Raw genomic sequence first — 25,150 nt, forward strand, 5'->3', positions numbered from 1 at the left:
ATATTTGAGGGTAGGAAAAACCCAAACACCATACAAAGCACAGTACGACTTCAAGGTCAAGTTTCATGTATCAGGAGAAGTCCACTGAGCTGAGTTGATCCGTAACGGCATCTCAGAGGCATAGCACAAAGAATCTTAAAGGATGACCAAATTTCTAGCTGGCAGGCAGAAAGGAGAAGGACAAAGGAAACAAAAACAAATGTGTGGGGGAAAAAAGGAGGGGCAGGCATTCCAAGAACAGTGAGAACAACCATGTTGGAGTTTGAGATTCTTCTACAACAGTGGCCATTAAGTATTTTTGACGACGACAAAGACTGGGTAGAAGATGAGGTACCTACATAACACATCAATTCCATAATCTTATGTCAGGAGGTCTTGTTGACAGCAAAGAATTGGAGACCATCATTTAGAACCTCTAGATGGTAATAACAAAGCAATTTGGTAGAAACAAAACAAAGAAAAGTTATAATTCTAAGCAAACTTCTGTAAGTGTGTGAATTAATATCCAATCAATAAACAATTGAAATCCATGACCTACTTAAGACCCCTCTTGTGTTTCTCTGTTAATGGGACATTGTCTTCAGTTGCTCAAGTGGGAAAGAGACTCCTTGTCAGTCGTCCCCTCCTCAACGTCTTTCCCGTGATCCATTCAGCAGCAGAGGTTCTCAACTCCACCTCCAACGTATGCCAAGCCAGCTAGTTTCTCACCACCTTCTGCCTACTCTCCGTTTTCGTTCTTAGCCTCCTGCTGCCTTTCCCTCCCCACCAAAATCCCAGTTCATTCTTTTCACTGCATCAGGAATGGAATCCAAAAATCCTGAATCTGAGCAGTTCATTCCTCTGCTTAAAACAACCCTCTAATCTCCACTGTACTCAAAATGACACATAGAATCTGTATCGTGACCACCAGATGTTGGCAGTCCTGCCTCATCACCCCTCTAATGCCATCTTTCCTCATTCTCCTTTCATTAGGTGATTGGGACCGTCTCTTCTCCTGGTTTCTCAAATTAGACCCACGTAGGTTCCGCTTAGGATGCATTTTGGGTTCGCTAGTTTCCTTACAGTTCTTGCTAAGGGTCCAAGTTTGAATAAAGGACTTTTCTCCCCAAGAAACCGTTGTTGGCCTATCCTCTAATCGAGATTTTGTGCCCTGTGTCATTCCTTCTCATAACATTTAGTCTTTTATTTAACAGCATTTGCCACAAGTTGTGATTACACATGTACCTTTTGTAGCTGAGGTTTGAAACATCCTGAATATATGGAGCGTGCATGTTTGATTATCACTGTGTACTTGAACCTAATAGCACCTGACACCTAAGGTGCTCAATATGTATATCCACAGTGCCTGAAATAGGGGACTTTTAAGTATCTCCCGGTGTGCTGGACTGCAATATACATTCAAGTCTTTAATAATCTCTACCACCAAATTTAGTATTCATATACAAAAAAGGGAAGGGTCACCTCCTCGAGAATAGGAAAAACAGTTTGCCTCATTGATAGCTTCTACGGTGTAGCTTACAATTTGACCTACAAAAGACCCCACCCTGGAGATACAGTTTGCATGGATGTCGTGACAACTATGAGGAAATCAAAACAAAATACAGTGTTTATTGAGTGTAATGTGCCAGGATTTTTTCCACACGTTTTACAGCATTACCAATAACCTCACAACTATACTGAACATAGGCGGTATACTTCCCCTTTACAAATTGGAAAAGCAAACTCTGCATTTGCCTACAATCTAAGATCTGGCTGGTCGAAGAAATTGATGGGGCCAGGTAATTTAAAAAATCCACAATTTTGTCCAAGGTAACCTCTGGGAAATCAGAAAATGAGCGGCTTTCATAAGTGCAGCTGCCCAGCGCCTTTCGGGGGAGCCGTCTGTGTGGAGCCGGGGCTTTGGCGCCATCACATCTCCAGGATCTCACTACCAGGAGAAACCCCCATTGTTGGGAAGGGCGAGAACATCCATCCATGGTAACTTAAGGTGTTTTAACCCCTGTCAAGATAGTGCAAACCTCCAATTACTTCATTCGGTACTTCAAGGAGCAAATCAAAGCACACCTCGTGGGATTTTCAAAAATCACTCTGAGATGAGAACTCAAACAAGGAAAGTCATAGCAACACAAAGCAAGTAACACTTTCCAAAACACACCTCCAGAAGGGCCAGGCCATGGAGAGGGGATGAGCCCACTTTAATGTAGCAGTGCTCTCAGGTGCAGAGCACATAAAACAAAACAAAACAAAACACAACAACAACAACAACAACAACAACAACAACAACAACAACAATAACAACAAAAACGTTAAAACACATAAGGAATAGAAAACTATCCACAATGATGAAACGGAAGAATTCCCCTCAGAAGAAATTCCAGGAGAAGTGACCGTTAAAGAATTGACCCAAATAGATAAAAGCAGTATAACAGCAAAAATTTAGAATAATTGTATAAGATTAATCACTGGGCTTGAAAAAAGGCATAGAAGACAACAGAGAATTTAGTATAGCAGTGATAAAAGAACTAAAACATAGCCATGGTTAATTAAAAAGGCAATGACATAGGGATTGATTTAATCACTGATACAAAAACAGATAAGCTGGAAACTTGGATGTCTATCACTGAAGTTAATAGTTATGCGATCGTAGCAATAGCTAATTCTAAAAAACTATTAAATAACGAAAAGCAGAAAGCTAAAATATGTCAAGGTTTAAATACATAGCATGAGCCGTGCAGCTGTATAGTTTTTAAAAATTCTAGGATATCAAATAATATTATGTGATAGCCATTGTAACACATTCAAAGTTCACCATTTCTACCTTTGCTCTTCTACATGTGGAGTAATACGCTATTGGGCCTTATAGAATATCTGAAAAAATGAATACTAAAAATTAAAAAAATTTTTGAAAGTATATGTTGCTAGTGAGTTTGTCATGTCAAACAAAGTTATAAATAGGTGTTATTTCCAAACCCTATTCACGTGCACTCTTATTATGGCTAGAGTCCATAAAAAGTTATTGCACAATTGCGATAAACATGATTACCAGTGCAATCTATTTTTTTTAATTCCATTTGTTCATTTATTTGAAAGCCAGAATACAGCATGGCGAATGTACCCTGTAGGTTCTGGATTCTCTCCTTGATTCCAAATGTCTTATTTAGGATGCTACCATAAAGACGGTAAAACAATATTATCTGTACCATGAACGTGTAAAATTTGGTACACCTCACTAGTATTACAATTTTACTGATTAGCATATGTGTTTACAAATACACATGTGTGCACTGGGTGAAGTTAGATGTTTCATACTCCTATCCATAACATGAGGAATCCAATATATTTTAAAGAGTTAGATTCCAGTTACCAATTCTAATGTGGGATTACATGCACAGTTCTTGCTTATTTCTCACTTATTGTGCAATTATCAAGTAAACATAGAGCCCAAAGAGTAAATTCTTTTTATCTACACTTAACTGAACATATATCACTGAAAGTCAAACTTTGGCCTTTCAAAGATGACATGAGACTGAACGCGGAAAACCCAAAAGACTGCATGAAAACGCTGCTAGATCTGATACATGAATTGACCAAAGTCAGAGGATACAAAATCAGTGTAAAGAAACTGGTTGCATTTCTATACACCAATAAGGAAGCAACAGAAAGAGAAGTCAAGAAATTAATGCCAGTTACAATTTCACCAAGAACCCTAAAATACCTAGCAAGAAACCTAACCAAAGATGTAAAAGATCTGTACGGTGAAAAGTATAGAAAATGTATGAAGGAAAATGATGAAGACACAACAAAATCAGGGAAAAAAAAGCAATCCATGCCTATAGAGTGGAAGAATGAATAGTGTTAAAATGTCAATACTACCCAAAGCAATCTACACATTTAATGCAATACCAATCAAAATTGTACCAACATTCTTCTCCAGACTAGAGCAAGCAATCTGAAAGTTTTCACGGAACAACCAAAGAACCTGAGTACTCAAACTTATGTTGAAAAAAGAAAGCCAAAGTGGGAGGCAGCCCAGACTCTAGCCTCTCCTACGAAGCTGTAATCATCAAGATAGTATGACATTGGCACAAAAGCAGGCACATTAACCAATGAAACAGAATAGAGAACCCAGAAGGGGCCACACAAATGTATGGTGAACTAATCTTTGACAAAGCTGGAAAGAGAATCCAATGGATAGAAGACAGTCTCTTTACAAATGGTGCTGGGAGAACTGAACAGCAACATGATGAAGAATCAACTAGATGACTTTCTTTTTTTTTTTTTAATTTTTTTTTCAACATTTTAAATTTATTTTTGGGACAGAGAGAGACAGCATGAACTGGGGAGGGGCAGAGAGAGAGAGGGAGACACAGAATCGGAAACAGGCTCCAGGCTCCGAGCCATCAACCCAGAGCCTGACGCGGGGCTCGAACTCACGGACCGCGAGATCGTGACCTGGCTGAAGTCGGACGCTTAACCGACTGCGCCACCCAGGCGCCCCTAGATGATGACTTTCTTACAACGTGCACAAAAATAAATGCAAAATCGATGAAAGACTTAAATGTGAGACAGGAAACCTACAAAACACTAGAAAAGAAAAGAGGAAAAAAAAACCCTTTGACCTCAACTGCAACAATTTCTTCCTTGACATGTCTCAAAAGCCAAGGGAATGAAAAGCAAAAATGAATTTTCAGGACCTGGTCTACATAAAAATCTTCTGCACTGCAAAGGAAACAATCAGCCAAATTAAAAGGCAACTGATGGAAGGAGTGAAGATATTTGCGAATGACATATTGGTAAAGGGTTAGTGTACAAAATGTATCAAGAACTTACCCAAGTCACACCTGGAAAATGTAATACAGTGAAAAAATGGGCAGAAGACATGAATAGACACTTTTCCAAAGGAGACATCTAGATGGCCCACAGACATATGGAAAGATGCTCAACATCACTTATCATCAGGAAAATACAAATCAAAGCCACACTGAGATACCACCTCACACTAGTCAGTGTGGCCAAAATGAGCAACTCAGGAAACCACAGATGCTGGTGAGGATATGGAGAAAGAGTAACCCTCTCTCACTGTAGGTGGGAAAGGAAACTGGTGCACCACTGTAAGCATGAAACCTACAGACAGCACACTGACTCTAAACGCGTATCTTTCCATAATAACACTGAATTTCAATGGACTAAATGCCCTCACCAAAAAACATAGCATATCAGAATGGATAGAAAAAACAAAAACAAAAAGACAAAACAAGACCCATCTCTTTGCTGTCTACAAGAGACTGATTTTAGACATGAGGACACCTTCAGATTGAAAGGGAGGGGATGGAGAACTATCTATCATGCTACTGGAGGTCAAAAGAAACCTGGAGTCGCCAACTTATATCATACAAAGTAGAGTTTAAATTAAAGGCTGTAACAAGAGATGATGGAGGGCTTTCTATATTAATTTCAGGGTCTCTCCATCAGGAAGAGCTGAACATTTAAATGTCTACACACCAAATTCGGAGACACACAAATATATAAAACAATTAATTAAAAACATACAGAACCTTGTTGAAAAGAATGTGGTAATTGCAGGGACATTAATAAATCACAGAAATAAAGATGGCAAATCTCCAAAAGCATGGAGATTAAAAAACATCCCACTAACGAAAAAATGGGTCAACCAGGCAATTTGAGAAGAAATTAAAAGATATAAGGAAACAAATGAAAATGAAATACAACAATGCAAACTCTTCGGGATGCAGCAAGGGCAGTCCTGACAGGGAACAACAAACAAAACTAAACAAAATAAAACACCAACAAAAACAACAAGAAACATTGCTATCCAGGCCTATATCAAAAACAAGAAAAGTCCCCAATACAAAATCTAACAGCACACCTAATGGAACCAAAAGCAGAACAGCAAAGACACCCCAAACCGAGCAGAAGAAGAGGAATAATAAAGATCAGAGCAGAAATAAACAATATGGAGTCTAAAAGAAAACAGGAGAGCACATCAATGAAACCAAGAGTCGTGTTTTTGAGAAAATACACAAAAGTGATAAACATCTAGCCTGGCTTCTCAAAAAGAAAGGAGAGGGGACCCAAATAGGTTAAATCGCAAATGAAAATGGATTTATTACAACGAAACCCTCAGAAATTCAAGCAATCATCAGGAAACACTATAAAATCTTCTACGACAAGAAACCTGACAACCTGGAAGAAATGGACAAACGCCTCCATACCCACACACTTCCAAAACTCAAACGGAAGAAATAGAAAATGTGAACGCACCCATAACTAGTGAGGAAATTGAATCAGTTATCAAAAATCTCCCAATATATAAGAGTCCTGGACCAGGTGGCTTCCCTGGCGAATTCTAGCAGACATTTAAAGCAGAGATAATAGCTATCCTTCCCAAGCTGTTCCAAAAAATGGAAATGAAAGGATACTTCCAGACTCATTTTATGAAGCCAGCACTACTTTGATTCCCAAACCAGACAGAGACACAGAAAAAAAGGAGAATTACGGGCCAATATCCCTGATGAATAGGGGTGCAAAAATTCTCAACAAGATACTAGCAAATCACATTCAAAAGCATATAGAAAGTATTATGCAACACAATCAAGTTGGATTCATTCCTGGCCTGCAGGGCTAGTGCCATATTCACAAATCAATCATTGCGCTACATCACATTAATGAAAGAAAAGATAAGAACCATAGTCCACTGTCAATAGGTGCAGAAAAAAGTATATGAGAAAATACAGCTTCTATACTTAATACAAACCCTCAAGAAAGTTGGGATAGAAGGAATCTACTTTAAACATCATAAAAGCCATTTATGAGAAGCCCACAGTAAGTATCGTCCTCAATGGGGAAAAACTGAGAGCATTCCCCGTGAGATCAGGAACAAGACAGACATGTCCACTCTCACCCCGGTTGTTGAACATAGTGTGGGAAGTCTTAGCATCAGTAATCAGACAGTAAATGAAATTAAAGGTATCATCACTTGCAAAGATGAAGTCAAACTTCCACTTTTTGCAGATGGCATGACACTATACATGGAAACTCCTACAGACTCCATCAAAAGTACTCTAGCGCTGATGCATGAATTTAGCAATGTTGCAGGGTACAAAATCAATGTATAAAAATTGTTTGTGTTTTATACACCAATTGTGAAGCAACAGAAAGAGAAATAAAGAAAAGAAACACACTGACAATGCACCAAGAGTCATAAAATACATATGAATAAACCTAACCAAATTTGTAAAAGATCTGTATGCTGAAAACCATAGAAAGCTTGTGAAGGACATTGAAGAAGATACAGAGAAAGCGAAAAACTTTCCATGCTCGTGGATTGGAAGAATAAATATTGGCGACATGTCAATACGACCCAACGCAGTCCTCACATTATATGCAGTCCCAATCACATTGCACCAGCATTCTTCTCCAAGCTGGAACAAGCAATCACAAAATGTGTATGGAAACACAAAAGACCCTGAATAGCCAAAGTAATACTGAAGAAGAAAACCAAAGTGAGAGGCACCACAATGCCAGACTTTAGCCACTACCGCAAAGCTATAACCATGAAGACAGCATGGTATTGGCACAGAAACAAATACATCGACTTAATGGCATAGAACAGAGACCCCAGAATTGGACCCACATACGTATGGCCAACTAATCTTTGACAGAGCAGGAGAGAATATCCAATGGAAAAAAGGACAGCATCCATTTAACAAATGGTGCTGAGAGAAGTGGACAGCAACACGCAGAAGAATGAAACTCGACCACTTTCTTACACCACTCACAAAAATAAACTCACAATGGATGAAGGACGTGAATGTGAGACAGGAAACCATCAAACCCTTGAGGAGAAAGCAGGAAAAATCGTCTTTGACCTCACCGTCAGCAAGTTCTTACTTGACACATCTCCAAAGGCAAGGGAACTAAAAGCAAAAATGAACCATCAGGACCTCATCGAAATAAAAATCTCCTCCACAGGGAAGGAAACAATCAACAAAACTAAAAGGCAACTGACGGAATGGGAAAAGATGGGTGCAAAAGACATACTGGATAATTGGCTAGTATCCAAAACCTATCAAAAGAACTCACCAACTCCACACCCGGGAAACAAAGAATCCAGGGAAGAAACGGGCAGAAGACTTGAACAGACACTGTTCTAAAAAAGACATCCAGATTGTCAAGAGACACATGAAAAGATGCTCAACAGCACTCCTCGTCGGGGAAATCCAAATCAAAACCGCACTGAGATACCACCTCATGGCAGTCAGAGTGGCTACAGTGAGCAAATTAGAAGACTATAGATGCTGGTGAGGATGTGGAGGAACAGGAACCCTCTTGCACTGTTGGTGGGAATGCAACCTGGTGCAGCCGCTCTGGAAACCAGTGTGGAGGTTCCTCAAATCGTTAAAAATAGATCTACCCGAAGACCCAGCAATAGCACTGCTAGGAATTTACCCAAGGGGTACAGGAGTGCTGAGACATAGGGGCACATGTACTCCAATGTTTATAGCACTACTTTCAACAACAGCCAAACTATGGAAAGAGCCTAGCTGTCCAGCAACTGACAAGTGGATAAAGAAGTTGTGGTTTATGTATATACAATGGAATACTACTTGGCCATGAGAAAGAATGAAACCCGGCCATTTGTGGCAACGTGGATGGAACTGGGGGGTATGATGCTACGTGAAATAAGTCAGGCAGAGAAAGACAGATACCATATGTTTTCATCCATGTGTGGATCCTGAGAAACTTAGCAGAAGACCATGGGCGAGGTGATGGGGGGAAAATGTTATAGAGAGGGAGGGAGGCAAACCATAAGAGACTCTTCAATACTGATAACAGACTGAGGGTTGATGTGGGGTTGGGGAGAGGGGAAAGTGGGTGACGGGCATTGAGGAGGGCCCCTGTTGGGATGAACACTGGGTGTTGCGTGGAAACCAATTGGAAAATAAATTACATTTAATGAAAAAGGAAATCCAGGGGTTGCTCTTACTGAATATGAGGATAGCTTTCCATTTTCAGCACTTTATGAGCGTGAGGTAGTAGTAGCTTAAGCTGCGTAGATGAAAGTTTTGTTTGTGTGTTTAAGAAAAGGAGTTGAATAAAGACAGAGGCCTGTCACATGTATCACGTTGACCTTGGCAAGTTTCTCTTCTAATTGTTACCGTGACTTATCACTCTAAGTGATTCACATAGTTTGGAGTCAACCTTTCATGCGGAAGTGGATTTCAATTGATCGTGGTAGGTGGTCCTTGTAGTATTTTGTGAATGAATTATGTGGTGATGATGGATGGACTATGCTGGTTGCTTTCAAAAGCACTTACACGGACGGTGTAACACATGTTCTACCCTTGGAATCCCATACGGTCTCTTACTACCTTGTGTATGACTTACCTGAAATATCATGAATTGGTAGGTAGTGAATAGGTTTTAGTGGCACTGAATGCCCTACTGGCCACTCACACAGAATTCGTTGACGCTTTGCTCTTAAGCACACAACGACTCGGTCATCCCTAAGCTGCATGAAAGTGAGCATGGATACTAACTAGGCCAACTGTTTGCTGCTGCTGTGAAGAACAGCTTTGTGAACTGTGAGCTGTAGCAACACACGTATGGAACCCTAAGCAAGGAACAGTATATCGGTGTTCTTTGAAAGGGTAGAGTAGTTATTTCAATTTGGCTTTCAGTGCGTTGCATGACAAGGCATTTAATTAGCTAAAACCCTCATAGAGTCATGTTTGATTGCAAGTTGTGTGTACTCTCCACCGCTAAGTGTCATTTCATGTTAGATGGAATTAATGGAGGCTGAAGCACCCGTGCATTCACCTCTAGGACAACCCTCTTGAACTCGTGAAGAATTATGGGCCTTCTCAGGTAAGATTACGTGCAGGTCTTTCTCAAGGGCATAATCTGAAACACAGCCAAACCTAAGGCAGCTTTGGGCAGCCCACCTTGATAAGATATGCAGACATTGTGACCTCACAAAGCGCCTGGTCTCCTAGCAACTGCGGTGTAACTCTCACAGCCTGCCTCCTGATTTGGCTTCATGGTAGGAAATTCATTAGGGTCCTGAGGCGGCCGCGAAACCTGGCAAGTGCGGCGGCCCCTAGCGGCCTCACATCCTGAGCAGCATGAAGAGGCAGAGGCGCTGGCCCCTGGCGGCCCTGGCCCCAGCCGCTGGGGGAGGAGCCTCTAGCGCTGCAGGAGGGGCCGCGCTGGAGCCGCCTGAGGAGAGGGTGGTGTACATGCGGTGGCAACCGTCCAACTGTCGCCGGCACACAGCACCAAGGCGCTGATCGACGCTTTCAAGCTATTCCTGCCCCATAGCACGGAGTTCAGGAGCTCCGACGCGGAGCTCTGGAGCTACCTCTGCCGCCTCAAGCACCAGTTCTCCCCCCACATCCTGTGCAGCAAGGACGTCTATGGCTACCTCCCTCCTGACCCTGGCCCCGGACCCCCGGCACCAGCCCCCCGAGGCCCACCTCCAGACGCGCCCGCCAGCTGCCAGGCAGAGGCGCCACGGAGCCCGGACGGTGGCGCTCGGCCAGAGGAAGGTGCCGCCCCCGCCTCCGCCGTCCCGCGAGGATAGCAGCCCCCGCAAACCCGCGGCCTCCTGGCCCTACTCCGGGGTCCGCACCCTGGAGGAGAGTGGGAGGGCGGCCACCCCGACGTTGACCACCTTCCCCACCATTCGCGTAGTAGGCGACATGTGGGTCGAGAGCAGCCTGCCAGAAGCGCTACGCCAGGCGCGCCAAGTCCTGGGAGTGAACCTGGAACCCGTGGTGAGACTCCGCCGCTTCCCAGTGCCTGGGCGTGAGATGCGGGCCACCGCCGCACGACCTCTAAGCCCCAGGACGGGTTGTGCCTGGAGGGATGAACTAGGGACAGCCGGGACCGCGTCCTCTAGTGCACTTTACAGGAGAAGAAGCACAAGACGGTCCTGGCCAGCGCCCCCGGGATGCGGCGCCGCCTTCTGGGACTCCGGGGCAGCTGTGCCCCTCTGCTGCCTCCCAGCACCAGGTCTGCGGAGGGAGGAGACCCCTGGACCGCAAGGGAGGTCCCCTTTCTTCCTAACCCCAGATTGAGATGTCTCCAGGACTGTAGGGGCAGATCCATGTTCTCTCTCGTTCCCTCATTGGTCTGAAGTCGTCAGAAGAAGCCATTCCACCCCCACCCACTCCAAAGGAAGTTGGTTCCATGCTTGTGTAATAAAGCTAGAATTCCCTTGCTGTTCACCCACCTCTGGCTCCTCCCGCCTCATTTTCTTTCTTTCTCTCCTTTTTTGACTGCCACTCTTTCTGGACGAAAGATCGAATATGTGTGGAAAGTTGTTGCAATAGTTGGTATTCTCAATACCAATGGCAATAGTGGGTATTCTGAGTCCCACACCTTTCCGAGTTAACTGGATTCCAACGCTTTGACCAAGGATTTTTTCGAAGAATTTCTAAGAAATTCAAGCGTATCACTGTTAATAATGTAAGGATTTGTATGGCTTTGAATGTCATGGGCTCGGTGATTACTAACCAAAAGATTCAAAGTTCAACTGTGTACACATTCTTAAGACGTTTCTAAAGATTTTATATTGAAATGTAATGTTTATGTTTACTGAGCTCCTAAAGGAAATGGTAGACACTCGGGAAGTTTTGTTGAGTAAAATTAACTTGGGAAATTCTTTATAAGTGGGTAAAATTGAAAGTGCATTGAGAAACCACACGGTTTCTATTAAAAACCAATGAGTGATTTTCAATAAATAAATAAATGAATGAATGAATGAATGAATGAATGAATGAATAAATAAATAAATAAATAAATAAATAAATAAATAAATAAATAAAAAACTGGTGCTGGTTATGGACATGGATGGAATCCACTCGGAATTGACTTGGCCTTGTACTAATCTCACACACTGATCTGGGAATCTTTCCAGGATAATTTATTTTAAAATGGAAACCATGTAGAATAAATGAGTAGGGGTAAGTGTGGTGACTAAAGCTGCATACATAATAGCCGTTGGAATTCTCTGAAGTATTACTGATCTAGAGCGGTGGTACATTTTTTTTGGCACCAAATACCTGGATGAGGTTATCTTTGGGCAAAATAGATTTTCCTCACTTGTTTTTGTCGTTGTTGTTGGATAACAGGAAATATCCACATTACCATGCATCACTCTTATAAAAATCATGGCAGTTGGTTAACAGTTTTGCTCCAGGACTTTCCTTTATTATCTTATGTCCATGCACAGTTATGTTAGCAGGTATTGGTCTTTTTGTTTGATAATCAAAGACCAGAGGGATCAAACAGGAGAGCCACACAGAGTACTTTTCACTTTCATGATCGTGTTTATATCCTGTTGCCCAGCATGGAATTCTTGATTATCCAAGTGACCTCAGTTATTGGTGGCAGCAAGACTTAATGATTTTTAGTCAGTGGTGCTGCAGCCAGATTTTACTGCGATAAAATCGGAAGGGCCAAGGAGTGAGTTTGTACCACTATTCTTTCAAGTTTAAGTGTTCTGCAATAGAACCATCCATCCCAGGCTGAAACATGACCTATTAAATCTTCAAGATTACGGTTTCTCTCTGCTTGGCAGCTTTTTAGGGCAATAATGAGAGTTGTGATTTTTTTTTAATTTTCTTTTAATGTTTATTTATTTTTGAGACAGAGAGAGACAGAGCATGAATGGGGGAGGGTCAGAGAGAGGGGGAGACACAGAATCTGAAGCAGGCTCCAGGTCCGAGCTGTCCGCACAGAGCGCGACACGGGGCTGGAACCCACGGACCGTGAGATCATGACCTGAGCCGAAGTCGGACGCTTAACCGACTGAGCCACCCAGGCACCCCGAGAATTGTGATTTTGACTCTCGGGCTTGTAGAGTTCAAATGGCATAGCTTCCTAATATACAGTTTCCAGTAAACCTCATATTCCTTTTTTCACTAGTCAGTGATAATGTGTTGTTACAAATACTGCCACATGAGTAAATAAAAGTGAATAATTATTTAAAAGATGGAGAGTGTTAAATTATACTCGTTTCACAGGAAGCTTATAAAAATTTTCGTTACTAGCTTCCATTGCCAATGGTATTTCAAATACATAGGTTTTTCTCCCCCACCCTTCCCAAATTAACTGTTTTAGCTAATTAGCCCCTGAGGAAAAGATACATATTTGTACAACTTCCCTATTGTATATAATTGTATAATAATTAAAAATGAATCCAATGACCATATTAGAATGTAAATTCGACATATAGCTTATCGAGGTAGCTTCCCAGAGGGTTTTGAAATTAGATGTAGCTGGGAGGATAACTTAGCTCAGCACAGCTTTGAAACACAACCATTGACACCATGCAGTTATTTGAACTTAACTGAGAACGTTAGTTTTTCCCTGCTCTACCTTGTTATTTTATTGCACTTGAACTTGCATTCATGCTTTCGGTTATCTGGGCTATCTGATTTCGGTTTGGATCTGAATGTCCATCCTAAATTCAATATGTTGTTTAGCTGGTCCCGTAAAAAACATTGCCATTTCTAGTTTAAAAAACAGGATGGTAAAAAAAAAAAAAAAATCTTTGTTTTTGCCTAGTTTTTAGAAAACCTTGCTGAAGTTTTGTTTTACAACTTATAAAATGTGAAAAAACAACTAATATAGTTGATTCGTATATTAATAGGAAAATGAAAGTATTTTATGTATCCTTTTGGGCAGACCGTGAAAAGGAACTTGACACGGTGGCATTTCTGGTGAGGCATTCATTTACTGTCTTCTAAAAAGAGTCTGAGGTCAGGTTGTATAGATTTTTGAAATAAATCCCATAGTCTTTTTTCATTCTCGTACCTTTATATCTCATATGGCACAAGAAAGGAGGAAGTTTATGACCTTGCTATGCTTGAGTGCCTATATGTGATGACTGGCACCTCACATAAGCTTTTGAATTCCTGATGTCATTTTTATCCCCCTTCTACTTGACACCCAGCAACTTAATTTTCCTTACAGAACCAGTGATGTTATATTTGTGGAGAGCAAGCTTCATTGTTGTTTACTGTCACTGTTGTGCTGTGTGTTTTGTCCAAGTTTGAGGACACAATTGTCCCAGTATAATTTAAACCGGTGGCTGACACATATTGATTTGCTGTGTGGAAGCAATACTACTATTGTTCTGAACACTGTTGAATAAAAATGCATGAAACATATTTGGATACAAAGAAATCTGAGCAATTTTGAACTCATAGTTTTTTGGTGTTCCAAGGATTGCCACGGAGCTCTTAAAATGAGTGTTTTTAGTGCATATATAATTTATATATATAATATTTATATTATTTAGTGGGTATAATATTATATAGTGGAGATATATATATATATATAATATTTGCTTTCTTGGTGTGCTTAAAATATTTTTGGTAGATTGTCATGTCTTACGGGAATTAGAACTCAGTTGTTTGTCATGGAACTGAATTGTGTTCTTGGACAGTTTAATGTGCACTTATGATTAAGATTTACGATTTGCTTGTACTTTTCTTTTTAATGTATTAACTGTAAATACGTGTCAGAGAATATACAATGTCTGGCTCTTCTAATGATTTTGGAAAGATTTTGAAATGGAATCTTATGTTTGCATGTGAATCGCAAAGCAACGTGAGAAATTTTTATTACTTTTGTTAACTTCAACATCCTGGAAGCCTGGAGATATGGTTTTTATGCTCTTTGGGGAGTCAACAGTATGTCAATATCAAGTCTGATGATCTAGTGAATCTCTGAGACAATGCTTCATGCCTGAGTCCAAACCATGACCCAGTTTGCCACCATAAAGACTTTAAAACTGCATCAAAGTTCATTTTGAGTCCTGACTCCAACCCCCTTCTAGCAGTGATAGAAAGCCTAACACTCACGTATGTTTATATTATAAAAGAACATAAGTGTGCTGCATAAGAGTAGCAGCAGTAAAGGCTGTCCTAGAGAATAAAGTAAAGCCAGAATTTTCAATACAGCCTAGCGGGTAGACGTAGAGTGCTAGCAAGGGCAGGATTCATAGTATTATGTGCCCTGGATTTGTCTTTGTGTGTGAGTTCCTATCAATAGTTGGAGGCAGCAGCGTCCTAACTGTGGATCACATTGACTGCGGTGGGATGAAAGATTGACCACTGGAAACCATTAGAACTGCACGTAAGTTACAGAAATGCTCTGTGCTTTAGCTTCCTGAAGAATCACATGTGGTTAGTAAAATAAACTATTGGACTACTGAAAGGATTAAAAAAGGATGGTAATGGGTGAACACATAGAAAATGCTTCATAAATGCTATTAATTGGAGGCATGTGGGCTGAAAATAAATATATATGCTGAGAGGTACTTGCGAGTTTCACATCCTGAAAATAGAGTGTGGTCTGAGAAAGCCAAAAGACAAATGATGAGAAGGTAATGTAGGAGTGGGTTTAGTTGAGGAAAGAAACAGCAGGGGGTGAGGTTAATAAAGTTGATTCATTAGGTAGTTTTCACTGTTGGAGGTTTTCTAGACTTCCTTAGATATTTGGGGTCTTTTTGTCCTTTGTTCTGAAATATATTTAAAACATACTGTTATATATATTAAACTATCTGAGAATTTGTACAAATAATAAGAGTTACCGATCACGAACTTGCCAAATGTCAACACGAATTTCATTTTGGGGAAGCTCGGTAATGTTTGCTTTCAATCCGTGTGAGTTTACATGTAGAAAACTAAATTTGAAGCAATATGTGTGCTTCATGAAGTTGATTCATTAGGTAGTTTTCACTGTTGGAGGTTTTCTAGACTTCCTTAGATATTTGGGGTCTTTTTGTCCTTTGTTCTGAAATATATTTAAAACATACTGTTATATATATTAAACTATCTGAGAATTTGTACAAATAATAAGAGTTACCGATCACGAACTTGCCAAATGTCAACACGAATTTCATTTTGGGGAAGCTCGGTAATGTTTGCTTTCAATCCGTGTGAGTTTACATGTAGAAAACTAAATTTGAAGCAATATGTGTGAGTTTTGTGCTTCCTGTGTTAAAGGAGACAAGTAAGTGCAGTAGTTAGATTTGAAATCGCAGAACGTTGTTACCATAGGGAAAAGATAGCCTCACAGTTGAAGCATGGACACACTCATCTGTAGATTTGGGTCTAATGCCTGTGACTTAGCTCTCATTCCACTCCCACCTGCAGAAGGAATAACAACATATTCTAGGTTGGGGAGCAAGTCAAAGTTACAGTAGCTGAAATTAACAATAAAAGAATTTCCCTAGATGGAATTTATCCGGTGTTAAGAAGATCAAAACGGAGCCTGGCTGCAGATTTTGCAAGAGCAATGACTTCTCGTCAGCACTCCCTTGTCTTGGCAATGTCACCTTACACTGAAATTTATAACATGCGCAACACATCCAGAGCCCAAACGGAAAGCAGTGCTCAGAACAAGATGGGACAGTATGGCTTCCAAGCAAATTTGCATAAATATTCTAGGGGACTCAAACTGAACTTCTCTTACTTTGAAAGGTATTCATAGAAATGTTAATGTTGAGATTCTTCCAACAACTGAAATTAGTTATGTAAAATGTGTATAAAGTACATGTATTTATATGTTTATATTTATGTTTTATATAATTTAAATATATTTATGTTTAAAGTACATATTCTTTAAATGTTTATTAGAGACAGTAGAGAAAAAAGGGTGTGTTTTAGGGGTCTGCACTCAGATTCAAATAAGATTACGGAAGTATAGTATACATTCAAAAGGACATATATTATTTTTTTCATGTTTGTTTATTTTTGAGAGAGAGACACCGTGTGAGCAGGGGAGGGCCAGATAGGAAGCCACAGGATCGAAGCAGCCTCCAGGCTCTGAGCTGTCAGCACACAACCTAATGTGGGGCTCGAACTCACAAACCGTGAGATTATGACGTGAGCCAAAGTTGGACACTTAACGACTGAGCCACCCAGGCACCCAAAAAGGACATGTATTATTAAAAGTATTCTGAACACAGCTGGATGAAGTTAAGTTCAATATAGTTGTGGAACCTGCACTCAGTAAACAAGGTTCCAGTACCCCAAGGGACCACCTGTGCCTCTTTCAGTCAAGCTGTATGTCTCCTTCGGGACAGGAATTATTCTGACTTCTTACAGAATATACAACTTTTGCTTGTTTTGGGACAATAGAGAAATGGAATTATGTGTCCTATACCTAGCTTTTTACACTCAAACTTATGTTAGTGATATTCATGTTATTGTGTGTATAGATCCTTTATGCTCATTGGTGTATAGAATTTCATTATATGAATAGTTTACAATATTTTGGCAACTCTTGGTGGACATGTAGGTAGGTTCTGGCTTAGGTTAATTATGAATGAAACTTCATGCATATTATAGGGCACGTTTGGTGAACATGTTTGAGAATAGTATTTATTTATCTAGGAGGGAATTTGCTGGGTCACATGTCATCCAACTTCTCAGCTTTGGTAAGATTCCTCCAAACTGTTTCCAAAATGGTTATACCAATTTACATGAACTTCTTTCTATAGTAGTGCCTGCGTAGTGTCTGTGAGCTCTGAATACTTGATAGCCTTGCCAACACTTGCTAATATGGTCTTTTTCATGTTATCTATTCTGGCAGGTGTACAGATTTTTTTTTTTTATTTGAGAAATTTCAATCCAGGTATTGTATACAAATAGTTAAAAAAAAACAACCCACAACATCCAAATTGCAGATCAGGACCTGCAGTAAAGAAAACAAAAGCTTTGTTTCCCCCACGAACACCTCTTCCCCAGAGGCAACACTTTCTTTTGTTTTCTTTTTTCTTTTTTTTTTAAATCAGGGTTTTTTTTTAAACACGCCATTTCATATGAACAATTTTAGATTTAGAGAAAATTGCACAAAAAATACAGTTTCCTCACCCCCACTAGTTTCTATAGTACCTTGCACTCATGTGGATACGTTAATTATAAGTGGTGGATGAGCCATCATTGATTGACCCATTATCATTAGACACATTATCATTACTAACAGTTAGGGTTTATTTTGTGTTATATAGATTCATAAGTTTTGAGAAATGTAAAATGGTATGTACCTACTATTGCAGCATCATACAGAATAGTCCCACCACCCTAAAGTGCCCTGTGCTCCACCTATTACCACTTCCTCTCTCCCCCTAAACCCTAATAGCCACTGGTCTTTTTCCTGTCTGTGAAGGTGTTTTGTTGTTGCTGCTGCTGTTGTTGTTGTTGTTGTTGTTGTTGTTGTTGTTGTTGTTGTTGTCACTTTGTTTTGTTTTGTTTTGTTTTGTTTTTCCAGAATGTTATCATAGTTGGAAACGTAAAGCATATGGCTTTTTCGGACTGGATCCCTTCACTTAGTAATCCACATTTAAGTTTCCTCCATGACTTTTAAGTAGCTCCCTTTCTCCCTCTTTCCTTCCCTCCTCTTCTGTCTCTCTGCCTTCCTTTCATTAAGGGAGTTTATTTCTTAAAACAGCGTTTGGTTTCCAGAAGACTGGAAAGTGCAGAGTTCCCCTGTTCTCCCTCCTACACCCCAAAACATAGTGTTCCCTATTGTAAACTTCTTGTGTCAGTGTAGTGCATTTGTTACAACGGATGAGCCAAAATGGAAACTATTATTAACGAAAGTCCCAAGTTTGCCTTAACATTCACTGTGGTGTGCAGTTCTGTGAGTTTTGACAAATGCACAATGCCATGATTCAAAGCATGTCATTGTCTTCCAAGATGTTTCACTGCCATAAATATTCCCTGTGCTTCATCTATTATACATCTCTCCCTTCCCCCCTGAGTTCCTGGCAACCACAGGTCTCTTTACTGCCTCCATTATTTGAGACAACACTTTTAACTGTTCCAGGTTTATATTCTTTTCTTAGGTATCTTCATGAATGTAAGTAATATAGCATACTGCTGCTTATTGATTTGTCAGTTTTAAGCACCGTCTACTGACTTCCTATGTGAAGATGACGTATAGGTCGCTTAAGCCACCTGTCTTCTCTCTCCTCACCTTCCGATATATTCCTGAACTTCTATCTTTATCCTGTTTCAGTCAGGTCCAGCCAGCCGGTGAGTCACTATCGGTATTTTAAAGAGTTACACACGTGATGGGAAATCCCAGAAGCCAAACAAAGGATGGCAAAGCAATCAGGAATTAGTATCGTCAGAAAGCTGTTTCCACCCCCAGGGCTAGAGAAACTCAGATCCATACCTAGCAGGAACTGAGAACATCAGAGAAGAGGCTCTTGGAAAGAAGCTAGAATTTGGAGGAGATAAAATCACTGGTAGCAAGTGGAGCGGGAAAGAGAAAAACCTCTGGGCTAATACCTTCCTCCCTTTCTCCCATCAAACACCCATTGGTCAAACCCCTCTGGAAGCCAGTTGGCAAGGAACCAGGAAACACAGTCTGTAGGAGAAGTGCAGGAACTGGATCTGAGGGCAAAAAGACATAATGGATGAAGTTACATATATGGACCAGTTAGGGTTCTCCAGACACTTAGTATCAATAGGAATTGGTTCACAGGATGACGGAGGCTGAGAAGGGCAGAGCCAGGAGATCCAGTAGTTTAGTTCCAGGCAGACTCCAAAAGCCTAAGAATCAGGAGAGCTGATGATGTATGTTCCATTCCAAGTCTGAGTCTGAAGTCAGGAGACCACTATCGCAGCTTGAAGACACTCAGATACACAACAGTGGATTCTCTCTTACTCTGCCTTTTGTTCCATTCAGGTCTTCAATCGATTAGTTGAGGCCACCCAGTGTTTGGCAAGGCAATATGTTTTGCTTAGTCCACTGATATACAGATGTTCATTGTACTAAGAAATGTCCTCACAGACTCACTAGAAATAATGTGTAACCATATATCTGGGTACCCTGTGGCTCAGCCCAGTTAAAACATGAAATTAACCATCACAAGATATAATTTTATGCATGTATGTATGTATATATGTATGTATGTATGTATGTATGTATGTATTTATGTATGTATGTATGTATGTATGTATGTATGTATGTATGTATGTATGCATGTGTGAATGAATATATGTTATTTGAGAGAGAGAGAGAGAGAGAGAGAGAGAGAGAGAGAGAGAGAGAGAGAGAGAGAGAGGCATATGTTCAAGCAGGATAGGGGCAGAGAGAGAGAATTCGGAGAATTCTGTCAGTGCAGAACCTAATGCTCATCTTATTCTTATGAACAGTGAGACCATAATCTGAGCCAAAATCAAGAGTTGGATTCTGAACTCACTGAGCCACTCAGGTACCCCACAAGATGCAATTTTAAAATAGAGACCTATTTCCCTTACCTGTACTATCATTTTTCATTCCTTACATTGTAAGATAAATGTCTTCCTCACACTTGCTGCACTTTTTCTCGGTCTCCCATCAGCTTTGGACTTCTGCTTGTCATTGTTGTTAACACTGGTATTATGCTCTGCAATCAAGTCTCTTTAGATTGTTCAAGGTTGATTCTAAAACTTGAAAATTAATAAGTGGTTTAAATTATTGGGATTATTAAATAATATGCAAACATTAGAATTACTACCCTTTTCCTGGAGTCCTCGTACCTGCTCAATGAGGACATCTCTGGGATCAAGTTGAAATGGGTCCTTTTTCTTTGAATTCCATCAGTGCTTTAAACCACGCCATGTTTCACTTGGCTCATTCAGACTAAGACCATCTTATGGATATTTTCTGGTTCTCCTTAGTTTTCTAATTGCACTTCTTTGTTTTATTGCACTCTTTCAGTGTTTTCAAATCATGCCACTTATGACATCTTCCTGTCAACCTCAGAGGTCTCTTACTAGACCCTTCTTTTTTCCTGCCTCATTTAGGTGGTGACTCAGTAGGTCTGCTTCATAGCTTCCTTCCTGTGATTTTCCTCTGTTACGGACCCAGTTTCTTTCCATGCTTTCATGGTAATATGGCTATCTGGGAAGTTAGGGAGCATTTAAAAGCCTGGACTCTTGAGCCCGACGGCCTGGGGTTAGACTTTACTTGTTCCACTTACCAACTGTGTAAGTTGGATGTTGGATGAGTTCTTTGGCTTCTTTATAACCCTATTTCCTCCTCTAGAAGATAATAATCGTAACTGTATATACTTTATAAGTTTGTTGTGTGAATAATATGTAATAACATGTGAAAATAACCCATAACAGTGTCTGGCACAAAAATAAACACTGTTAATGTTGGCTATTATTAAGTATAAATTTTCTTTATTTTTTTCTCCCCTCGTTTTGCTGGAGTACGCCTTCAGATAACTTCCTAATGAAGAATGAATAGAATCAAATGTTCTGAGTCTTTGCACGTCTGAAGATACCTTGAGTCCACTCTCAAATTCAATTGATAATTTTGATAGGTGTAGAATTCTTGCTTCTTTTTTTTATTTTCTTTATTTTTAATTTTTAAAGTTTCCCTCCACATTAGTTAGCATGTAGTGCAACAATGATTTCAGGAGTAGATTCCTCAGTGCCCCTAACCCATTTAGCCCATCCCCCCTCCCACAACCACTCCAGTGACCCTCGGTTTGTTCTCCATATTTATGAGTCTCTTCCGTTTTGCCCCCTTCCCTCATTTTATATTATTTTTGTTTCTCTTCCCTTATGTTCATCTCTTCCACTCATAGAATTCTAGCGTCTAATGGCCAGTTGCCCCTTCCATCGATTATCCCCTAATCACAACACCACTGGAACTACAATATCTGCTCTTTAGAGTGTTTTTGACTCACCATCACTTTCACCTTCTTGTATTTTTAAAAATCATTCAGTACATCTGGCGTATGCTTAAGGAAAAGGGAATGGAGGTCCACCTTTTGAAGGGCATAAAAGAGAATTTATGAACATAGTTTAGACTGCCACAGCCTGTCTGCTGCCCCCCTATTATTCACTTTCATCCTGCATGAAAAATACCCTCACCCTACCCCAAGAATCCTCCCTCTTAAAGACCCAACCCTTGTAACATCAGCTCAAAGTCCAGGATATTTTTATCTAAATTACGTCCAGGTGTGAATGAGTCTCCTTGGGTGCACTGGTCCTCGACTACACTTCCAATCTGAAGACCTATCAATGAAGACCTATGAATTAAGCATACAACCAAAACGGGCACACATAAAACACACACACACACACACACACACACACACACACACACACACACACACACACACACACACAGAAAAAACAAACAAACAAACCAATAAAACACAACCATTTCTGTTCCAAAAGAAAGGAAGGAGGTTATCATGAGATCATGAGTCACTGGTCCATAGCAATTCTGAAGTTCAGCTGGCACAGATAGGTAGTCCTTTCATTGGGGCTTAAGGCCTGCGAATGATTGTCCCTGGCTCTAGCTCCTCCGGGGCTCTGGCTTTCAACCTCCAAGTCATTCTTCCCTTTTATGAAAGGTAGCCTGTGTCTACAGCTTTATGGTTGTCTCGGCCTACTTACTGGTTGTAGGGGTTTGTGGGTCCAAAGCCTTCTTTCATTTTACTCTCTGGGATTAAGTAAACCCTTCTCTACCATGGACTTTTTCAAACCTTTATAAGGAAAAACACTCCCAAACTTCAAGTTGTATTGTAACAGAGAGAACCCTGTGCCTCACAGTTTAGTCTGCGAGGGTATGCTATGAGAGAGAACACCGGTATTCTCCAAGACCCTTCTTTGTTTAGGACACTTTTCTAGCATCTTTTCCCCAACGTCATCTGCTGAGTGAGGTTGGTAATAATTTCACCTTCAATAAGAGTGACATTATTGATGTTATCTGTGCTAACAAAACATGAAATTGTATTTGAATGGCATTGAGTAAGGGCAAGTAGTATCGTTTAGGGACGTGTTCAGCTGTCACAGAAAGGCTGCCACCAGTGGCATGAACAAAGAGAGTTTTACTCACAAAGAGGCTGTACGCTGTGCCCCATTAAGGCAGCAATGTCATCTGCAGCAGGCTGCATGGAATGGCAGAGCTGCCAATTTCTTTATGACCCACTACAAAATTTTGGGAAAAAAGGTAGCAGCCGTTAATATAATATTACCAATATTTTTACCACTTACCATCTTCAAGATGCATCACATGGGTGAGCATTTCAAGCTCACAGCACATCTGTGAGGGAGAATTGTTGATGTCTTTCGGAGGTCATTCGTTTTCTTCTTACGTCAAAACTTAGCTGTCATATTTCTAGGGCATGTGGCTTCACCAAATCCCCTCCTAGGTTTCCTTTGCTTATCAATGCATCAAGCAAACTCATAGGAATTCTAGAAGTTAATACTTGTGAGTCATGGAGAAACCAGTTCTGCCTTATCAAATCACATTAAATACTCATGCCATTCAGTGTACTCTCAGATGAACCATTGGAAGGTGCTCCTGTATTAGCGTTGCATTTCTGTTGGCAAGAACCTTGCCTCCTAGAGGCACTGTAACTTTCATATCTATTAGTAATTGCCAATGAAGTAGAAACCAAGAGTTTTGTTTGTCTTCTTGTTGACACGTTATAATGTATACTAAGTTACCCCGTTTCCTTCTTTAATTTGTTCGCATCATATACCCACTGCAATATCATCACGGAACAATGGTGGTCCAAATGTAGCATCATCAGCTCTGGAAACTTCAGATATGGCCACGGTAACAGTTAGGGTGGACTCCATCCAGTTCTTGGCCACTGGGGCTTGTCTGATTATCTCCGTTTATCTACCTCCCACCCCACACGCCAGGCCAGCAGCACTGAAAATCTGGTTAGTCAGTGAATCTCCAGCAGATACAGATGCAGACCATTTCTCTGGATAATCTTTATGGTTGACTGTGGCCTGGGTAGCAGCACTGGTTCAGACAGAAACACCTGATTTGGGTGCCATCAAGAAGGGCCTGTGCCCTCCCTGAGAAATGGGACAGTTCCAAAAGGTCTCAGCCCTCCCAGGCCAGTGAGTCATTTTTTTCCCTTGTGTCGCACAGAATTAATCAAGGTTCTAATGATTGCTCTGCAGGTGTTATTTCAAAAACAAAAAGTACCCCCCAAATCAGTAAGTTTACAGGGAGACTTTTGATTACAGGAGCTGATGACTATTATTTCTAAAATAGAAGATGTGAAGTGTGACAAAAATCAATGACACCGCCATTAGGTTGGAGGTAAATTTACCCAGGTTTTACATGTGTGAGGTTCTTACCCCCTTCTCTGCAAATACTCACCACATTGTGACTTGTGAGTGTGTACACTTGGATATTTCTAAATTATCCTGATGATCTGGGGAAGAATTTGAAAGAATCAATGCCCAGAGATCTACCCAACAATATTACTGACGAGCTGATCAGTGCAAGGCTTGACCGTGGGCCACAAAGGATTTGACACAAGGCTCTTCCCAATGGATTTTCCATTTGAGAGAAGAGACAGACATTAAGCCCACAGGTACCTGCGTGCATACATAATCCCAGGATTGATAAGAAATACACGTGGGCACCTAAATATGGGAGTCATATTATGGGAAGAGACCCCAAGGAACAGACGGAGGGCACACCTTGAATTATTTAGGGCGTGGAGTCGTCCCTAGGAATGTGGTTGCAGAGAGAGAAAACTAATCTGCGTTTTGAACAACTCTCTTTATCCCAAATCCTGTTCCCTCATGTCAATTTCCAGGACGGTGTGGAGAGCTCAGGTTTCAGGGTTCTTAAAATGTGTGCTGTTGCACACCATTATGAGAAGGCAGGGCCTTCCTTTGCACAACATTCTACAAGTTTGTCTCTACTTTGCAAAACTCACATGTCCCCAGTGTCAGGGGCTGTCAGCGGGGTGTGACTCTGCCCCTGCCCCTGCACCAGGGGATGTGTGACAGTGTCTGGAGACACTTTCCGGTGGTCATAACTGGAAGGGAGGTGGTCCCGGCATCTAGTGGGTAAAGACCAGGGATGCTGATAACCACCCTGTAGTGCCCAGGATGGTGACAGTCTCCCCCTGCCCCGCCCCCAACCCCCAGGACAGAGAATCATCTGGTGTGAAATCTCAGTGACCCTTCTTCTTTTGTGTCCCTCACTGGACGGCAAGATCCTCGTGGACACCATGGCAGGTAACACGGAAGCGGCCAATCACACGTCTGCAGGTTCTGTGGGAGCCGCTGGGCAGCTCCAGCTTCTGTCCTGCCGCCTACCAGCTGTGCATGCATCCTGA

The 25,150-nt window shown here is 41.0% G+C and overlaps 1 protein-coding gene across 1 annotated transcript; it reads left to right on the forward strand.

Annotated features, from left to right (window-relative positions):
- The first annotated feature begins 252 nt into the window (after positions 1-252).
- Positions 253-25,150, forward strand: LOC131503531 (coiled-coil domain-containing protein 71L-like). Its single transcript, XM_058714971.1, is given in 5 exon segments — positions 253-330; positions 10,125-10,265; positions 10,268-10,443; positions 10,445-10,872; positions 24,960-25,150. Coding segments are annotated over 5 exon segments (1,014 nt in total).

Source organism: Neofelis nebulosa, chromosome Y, assembly GCF_028018385.1.
Source record: "Neofelis nebulosa isolate mNeoNeb1 chromosome Y, mNeoNeb1.pri, whole genome shotgun sequence".
NCBI lineage: Eukaryota > Metazoa > Chordata > Mammalia > Carnivora > Felidae > Neofelis > Neofelis nebulosa.